General features: G+C 30.4%; 1 protein-coding gene across 2 annotated transcripts; it reads right to left on the reverse strand.

Annotated features, from left to right (window-relative positions):
* Positions 1-311: 311 nt before the first annotated feature.
* LOC120091323 (uncharacterized) lies at positions 312-3,389 on the reverse strand. 2 transcript variants are annotated; one of them, XM_039049307.2, is made up of 6 exons: positions 3,013-3,389; positions 1,829-2,027; positions 1,614-1,743; positions 1,387-1,441; positions 769-869; positions 312-678 (listed from the first exon to the last, which is right to left on the reverse strand). In XM_039049307.2, exons 1-6 carry the CDS (start codon positions 3,173-3,175, stop codon positions 568-570), a joined length of 759 nt encoding a protein of 252 aa, XP_038905235.1. In that variant the 5' UTR covers positions 3,176-3,389; the 3' UTR covers positions 312-567. The 2 variants fall into 2 exon arrangements, with proteins under 2 accessions (XP_038905235.1, XP_038905234.1); XM_039049306.2 differs by having other exon boundaries at positions 769-872; positions 3,013-3,346.
* Between the last annotated feature and the right edge of the window lie 4,553 nt (positions 3,390-7,942).

Consider the following 7,942-nt stretch of genomic DNA (forward strand, 5'->3'; position numbering starts at 1 on the left):
AAAAAAAAAAAAAATTAAGAAGGGAAGAAGCAGAAATATGAGGATAGAGAATAAAATTCTACTAAATCCAAATCTTAAGACCAAAAGTAGAAGGCGGAAAAAAAATCTATGTTAGAAACAATGAAACTAATTGGGTTATCGAAAACTTTAAAAAGTGTTTATAATTGCTAAAGCCACATTCTGATGGCATTTTTCCATCTCCTCAATTGGCCAAAGAACAAGATGTCCCCAACATCGAATGGAACCACGACTGGAGAGATATGTCCATCCACAGATTCAAGACCATCGCAATTTCAACTTGTGCACACTGATTTGAATTAAATGTCAAGGAACATACCTTGTAGTATTGAGACGAGGAAATTTAAGGTGGACAAACTTCTTTAAAACAGGATTCTCTAATTAATGTTATCAAAACCTCAGGCCTATTTACAAATGATGAAACCATATATGCTGGGATAAATATGAGAACAAAATTAGCAACTTTTCACTAATGCAAAATGAGTTGAAAGATTAACTGAAATATTGTAGAATGTAGACTTTACTAGGAAGTTGGATGGGATGATAGGTTCAGGCAATTGGTGAAAAAGGAGAACCAACTGGAGCTGCAAGCCCAAGGTACCGCATTATCCTCATTCGGCGAAATTTTCTTGTTGATTTAAGAGATATGGTCATCTCTTCCTACAGAAGAAAATTGTTTTATCATAATATAGAACTTGCTCTTATTTGTGTTCTTCATGCATTGGGGAAAAAATTGAGACATCAACTTACATCGAAGGGAACTTTTGGCTTTCTTTCCCTTTTTCCTCTTCCTCTGTCTAGGTGTAGGTCATTATCTTCAATCCTGCTTGAGTTTGAAGAAGACCCTTTATCTGCTTAAAGAAGACAGAGTAAAAATCGATAAGAAAACCTCAAGGGAGATAGTTTTCTTTCCTAGCTTAATACAGATCACAGGCCAAAGAGTGGGGAAAGTTATGTTACTTCTAAGTTTACAAGTTGGGGTACAATCTTTGAAATGTATAGTTAGCTCTAGCAAAAAACAACATTTGTATTGGCATTTGATATCAGGTAAGAAACCCCAGGGGAGTAACATGATGCAACAAAATGAATACAAGGATTCAGGGTACAGTTTCAGCATGCAAAGTATTGTTATCTCCCACCTCGCATACAGAAATGTTAGCGAATTTCTCCAAATGAGATAGTTTTCGTTCCAAGCTTAATGATCATAATGTATTGCAAAATTGAACATGGTTGACATGTTTCTGAGCTTAATGATCAAAAAAAATTTCTTTCTATTTCAGAAAACATAGTGTTTTTGGCAGGAATTGTATCTCCAAAATAATTCCAAAACAAAATGGCAGATACTGATGTAAAAATCAAAGTGCATACCACATGATTGATCTTGAAACTCTACCGTTGTGTTTGAACTCCTCTCCTCGAAACTCTGAAGGTAAATGTCGTGCACAGAGTTTTAAGCATAGACATCCAAAGGAAAAGTAGAAAGACCAGATATTTTTAAATGAAATCGAAATATACAGCTAACAAATTCAGACTAAAAAGGATTTGCGCATTCTTTTTCTTTCAAATTTAATGACAAAGAATGGCACATTACTTACTTCAGTAGACCACAACTGTACATTCTCTGGAGTACCAGAAAGACTATTGCTTTCTGAATCTGGTACTTTTTTACCAACAGGGAATGATATCTTAGAAGTACCTTTTCTCTTGCTTACTGCCTTGCATGAACTGAAAAAGGAAACTCAAGACAGTTAAGTAGAGAAAAAAAGATTCAAAGTGGATACCTAACAACAGATTAACACAAAAAACAGACCTATCACTGAGGCGGCATTCAATTGATTGCATTTCATCAGGACTTGAGCATAGGCTAAGTTCTTCGTCTTCACCCAGGGAGTTGCTGCATTTCACCAAAGAGCTAGAAGAGAGTTCTTCATTTGTACTATCTGAGTGATTCACTATCAATTTTGACGATCCAACTTCATTCAAGGACAATTGTGGCAAGGCAGATGTGCCTAACATGTCCCCAAGACTTCAGGTTCAGTTTCAATCATATAACAGAGAATCCAAATCTAACATTGAGACTTCTCAATTTTAAAGATACTATAGAATGTAAAAACAAATAGAAGATATATAGAGCACACTTCAACAGGAAACGGTTAACACGAAACAGAAGATAAAACTTGTAGAATTGCTAATTGCTATACAGGATCTATCAAGCCAGATATTTCTGATGCAACAAATATATCCATATAAGTAGTAACAAATAAACAAGTACATAACAATATCTTGATGCTTATATTGGATGATAGACATAGACGATGCATCTGGCTAATGTACCGTTACAATTTCCATCATACGAACAAAAACTAAACCATAATTATATCATTCATTGACACATTCCACTTGCTAGGAGCCACGGATTTCACCTAAAAGCCAACTACACTATGAATACCTAACCGGGAGAGACCACCTCCAAGAAGGCAACATGGTAATGGGAAATTGCCAGCAGGGGTAGGGATCATCTGACACTAAATCATTAAAATTCAGAACACGACTTACTAACTTGACAATTCATATTATTTCAGATTTGAACGTTCCAAGATACACAACATGGAACACAATAACCACAAAGAACTCCAACCCTCCATTTTCAACTGTTCCAAGTATTATGGATGTAAACTATTGTCCATTTGTGAATGAAAAGAACTAACTAACACATAATGGTGAGTATTAGAACCGAAAATAGGCACAATTACATGAATCAGTCTAAAGACTAAACTTTTTCTATCCAAGAACAAGATGAAAATACAGGGTCATACAATTAATGTCTAGCTTTATCCCACAATCAAAGATAATAATGTGATGACAATAAAAAGAACAAGTAAGGAAAGTCAAGAGATCTCAAATTGAGTACACAAAAAATCCCAAAAATAAATCAGAAAATTAGGTTAGTTCAGAGAGTATCAAAAACAAAAAGGGATAGATTAAAAGATATACCATGATGGACAATTGAAGAAGAATAGCAAAAGAGAGAGGAGAAATCGGTGCGGCGTTTAGGCGGTGAGCTTCGACGCTGTTGAGAATATTTGGGTATATTATCGACAAGGGGTAACTGGGTTTCGCCCTTTTTCCTCTGGGGTGTCTTCCTCTTCTTCGCCATTGTCAAGAAATTGAGATAACGCTTTGGAAATTGAATTCTTGAGGTAAAGAAGAAGCCCTAGAAGAAGAAGAAGAAGAAGAAGAAGAAGAAGAAGAAGAAGAAGGGGATTTGTTTGATAGTGGATCCGAATGAGAGAATAGAATGGGGGAAGTGAGGAATTTCCCAATTCGTATAACATTAAGAATGGGCCATTCGTTATAAATTCCCAATTCTCTGAAATCACTACAAGACGGTGGCCAGTCCAATATTAACGAAATTAACTGATTTCTTTTTTCTTTTTCCAATACACGACGGAATAAATACATGTATACACTACACATTCAATCTCAATCCGTTGTGAATTTCATAATTGCACCTTTTTTCTAGTTCTATATATAAACTCACATAATTCAAAATCCTATTTAACTATCAATTTTATATGCAAATTTTGTGAGAGTGTATGTTGCATTTTTAATTACTTTTATCGTATATGAAATGGAGTTACATTTTCAGCGACTTTATAATTCATCCTTAAATTAACTTTTGTCGTGACATGAGAAGTAATAGATGACTTTTTTTGAACGGGACAGTTATAAATATAGCAATCATATTCAAAATATATTATTATACATAGCAACATTTTAAAAAAGTTACAAACATAGCAAAGTCTATCAACGATAGACTTCTAATGTTGATAGAATCAAATGATCTATCAATGATAGGCCATATCATTGGCGGTCTATCACCGATAGACCATACAAGTCTATCATCAATAAAAGTTTATCACCGATAGACTTTGTTATATTTGCAATTTTTTTAAAATATTCCTATATACTTTGTTATTATACTTAAAATTACCACCAATTATAATTACCTGTTTAAAACAATAAAATGGAGTTATAATATTGTTTCAATGATACTGATTAATGTTTCCTAAATATTAATATGGGAAGAGTTTTTTTTTTTTCTTTAGATCAAAATAAGTGTTATATCTAGAAATATAGTAATTACATAATATTAACTCCAATCAATATGAGACCCTAACTAAAGTGTTGGATGTTAAATCAAGCTCAAGTAAAAATTAAACAAAGACAAGTGAAGTGTTAAAACAATCAAATTTAAAGTAATTAATAGGAAAAAAAAAAGGGTAGTTGCATTAATGGAATTTAAGCCCAAAATAATATAATAAGTAGTACAAGGATAAAATAATTGCATATAGAGAAAAAAATGATAAAAGACCAAAACAACTCACGTCCATAACTATTTTGAGCGTTGCTTCCCGGTTTTTTCAAATTGAAAGTTATCACTGATAACAGATAGCTACTATCGGTAATAGTTCTTCGATTTGAGAAGTATGGTATTAGTTTCAATAACTGATAGCAGTTATCAATGAATGTCAGTGGTAGCTGCTATCGGTAATAGCTCTTCGATTTGAGAAGTATGTTATCAGTTGCTATAACTGATAGCAGCTATCAGTGAATATCAGTGGTAGCTTTGAATTTGAGAAGTGTGCTATTAATTGCTATCACTAATAGCTGTAGTAAGCTATAACTTTCAATTTAAGAAATGTGCTATGACTAATAGTTGCTATCAGTGATACTGCTACGGTGAATATCACTGATAGCTGCTATTGGTAATAGCAATTGATAACTACTCTCAGTGATAGTTTTCAATTCGAGAAATGTGCTATCAGTTACTATCATTGATAGTTGTTATTAGTGATGTTGCTATTAGTTATAGCTTTCAATTTAATAAATAGGCTATCAAATGCTATCACTGATATGTTTATATCAATGATAGTCAAATAGTGGCTATTGCTCTATCCATGGTAATGTTTTGATTTTTTTTGTTGTTTGAATTTGATATCATGTTATACTTATTTGTAAATAATCGAGGCCTTTTGATTAATTCGTTGATACATGTAGTGTGTTTGTATGTAGTTATTGATGCATATAGCTATAGAATGATATCCTTCTACATTGATAGTCATAAAGGATATCATTGATAGCTACTGTCAGTGGTATCTTTCTATTGCTGTCAATGTACAGGATATGACTGATAGTACATATGTATTACATAATGTAGTATTTAAGATGAAATGACTCCTCAAGATTGTTTGATTGTGCATAAAAAATTTCATTGATAGCATGATATCACAGTATCACTGGTAACATGTTATCCATGAATAACATATTATCAGCGATACTATTGATAAACTTCATACTCTTAAAGTCCTATAAAAAGAAAAAACAAAAACTATTGATTTGTTTGATAATATTTTCATTACTCATTTTTTGACAAATAAACTTGTTTAATAACTATTATCGTCCTTATTTCAAACTTTTAATAAATGTTTCTAAAAATGGTGAAAATTTGAGGACTACAAAAAGTAGTTTCTTTCAAATTCATTTTCATCTATTATTTATATTTAACGTTTCGTTATAATAGGATGGTTGGCTTGTTGGTCTTAAATCATTTATGAATTAGGCACTTTCAAGTCATTATTATTATTTTTTTTAATGATTCTAGTGGAAAATGGGAAGATGAGGGAGAGAGGAAAATGTCTCGAGAGATGAGGAGATTGGAAAGATAGAAGCAAAAATTGGAAAAAGGAAAGAAAATAAAAAGAAAAAGAGAGAGAGAGAAAGGAAAGAAAATAATCAAAATTAAAAAAATCATAGAGAAAAAATATATAAAAATTAAAAAAATAAAAAAGGAGAAAATAAAATAAAAGAAATGGAAGAAAAGAAAGAAAAAACTGGAGAAAATGAAAGAAAATAAAAAAAAATAAAAAGAAAAAAAAAAGAAAAAAAAGAAGGTAAAATTGGGTCAACACTTCCATCTTTGCAAATATTTAAAGAGATACTATATTTTTAGATTTTTTTTCCTTATCTTTCTATCTATTACAAATGTTTTAGAAAAAATGGTTAAATTGGGCTTAATTAAATGAATTATCCATTTGGGACAATATTCATTCTATTTTGGAAATTCTTTGAGAAGCTATGTCTAAAGAAGCTCTCTGGCTATAGACTAATCATATTGCAAATTTATACTTCTTTATTTGAAGTTGTAAAAAAATTGTGTATATTAGGTTGTTGAATTGTTTTTTCTTTGAGTTAGGTTAATTGAACCCATCTTTTCTAAAATTTGAGTTTGACGTTTATTTGGTAACTAAGGCTTCAAAATGAATATATTAATACTTGAAGGTTTGAAAATGATACTAGTCGATTAAAAGTTCATTTGACTATTAGTTTACCAACAGAAAAATATGATTTTACTTGATAAAATATATTAATTTAATATTTTTTTATATTGAACACTACGGTGCGGTCTTCTTCTATCTCTTTTCCTCTCTTCTTCTTCCTCTTTACTCTTTAGACAAAACTTTTGCATCATTGTCGTCTTCAAAGATCGAAAAACAAAAGCTTTTCAGATACTACACTTCGTTCTAGAGGTTGTTCCAAATCTAGAATAATGTATAGGTTTACATGTCACCTTCCAAATCTCTACATCATTGATCACGACGTTGGTGATTCCTTGATGTAGGATTGGTATGGTAACCCTAGAGAATGCGAATAGGATTTATCAAAATTAATTAAATTTTTTTCCTAAAGTGGGTCCAATTAAATAAATAAATAAAATTTTGCTAGCAATTAATTTAAACAAAATTTTCATACAAATCAATTCAACTGAAAATTATCAAGAAATTAAGTAATAAATAACCCTATTTGATTTTGGTAACAAGATTGGTAATGAATATATAAAATTAAGAGCTATTAATAAAAATAAACTAAAATGAATAATTAATTTTAAGAACGAAAATTGCAATTAATTTCAAGAAATAGAATCTAAATGCAATTAATTTCAAGCAATAAAATCTAATTGCAAATTAATTTCAAAATAAAGTAGTATAATGATAGAGAAATTGCCACAATAAATTTTATAGTGATTCGGGACAACCTGCCTACATCTACTTTTCAAGCTCCTCTTACGTACTTTACTAGATCAAATCTTTGACTCTTTCCACGGCTTAGAGTCGAACCACTAAAACGTTATTTTTTCAGACGGAAGAATAAACTCTAGAATAAACTCGATTTTTTTTTCACGAATGATGATCAAACCATTACAACAACTTTTTTTCCGGGATCAAGAGCAACCATTACAATGATTTGGAAAGGTTAAAAATCACACTTGTCAAACTCTAAAAAAGAATGGATTTATATGTTTTGTGCTCACAATAAATCGATCCTCACAATATTATGTATCTCCATCAAGAATAAGATGAAAAGAAGAAAAATGAAGCTTTTTGTTATTATTTTTATTACTACCATTCTTAAATCTCCACCATTGATTTGAATTTTAAGAAGATCTAAAGGCTCAAATTATATTTGGTTTGAATCAATCGAATTTTTAATAAATTAATCCAAATTTGTTACCATCAAAATATTAATTAATTAATTATAATTAATTAATTAACAATTATAATTAGTTAATTTGATATTAAGGGTTAAAAAGCTAAAACTCAAGACATTATAAATGGTTGTATCTATGGTTAAACTAATTTAATTACAAATAGTGCTTTCATTTATACTTTCTTTTTTTGTTATCAACTTTTTAAATTACTTTAAAAAATTTAAACCAAAATTTAACAGTCCTTTTTAATTTTTTTTAAAAAGCAACTTGAGGAGTCATTTTATAATTATTTAAAGGGTTACCAATCAATTCGATTTCTGTTTTATGTTTTTTCTTTGTAATTTAAAAAACAAATATACTTGGTAATCATACCAT

This window comes from Benincasa hispida, chromosome 11 (assembly GCF_027475165.1).
Source record: "Benincasa hispida cultivar pf3 chromosome 11, pf3_genome.v1.1, whole genome shotgun sequence".
Lineage (NCBI taxonomy): Eukaryota > Viridiplantae > Streptophyta > Magnoliopsida > Cucurbitales > Cucurbitaceae > Benincasa > Benincasa hispida.

What these genes read in the sequence shown, in the direction of transcription:
- LOC120091323 (XM_039049306.2), bottom strand. Translation starts at nt 3,175, where the DNA reads ATGGCGAAGAAGAGGAAGACACCCCAGAGGAAAAAGGGCGAAACCCAG. An exon ending in GAATGCCGCCTCAGTGATAG is followed by an intron (nt 1,744 to 1,828) that starts GTCTGTTTTTTG and finishes TTCCTTTTTCAG; the next exon opens with TTCATGCAAGGCAGTAAGCA. An exon ending in GTTTCAAGATCAATCATGTG is followed by an intron (nt 873 to 1,386) that starts GTATGCACTTTG and finishes GTCTTCTTTAAG; the next exon opens with CAGATAAAGGGTCTTCTTCA.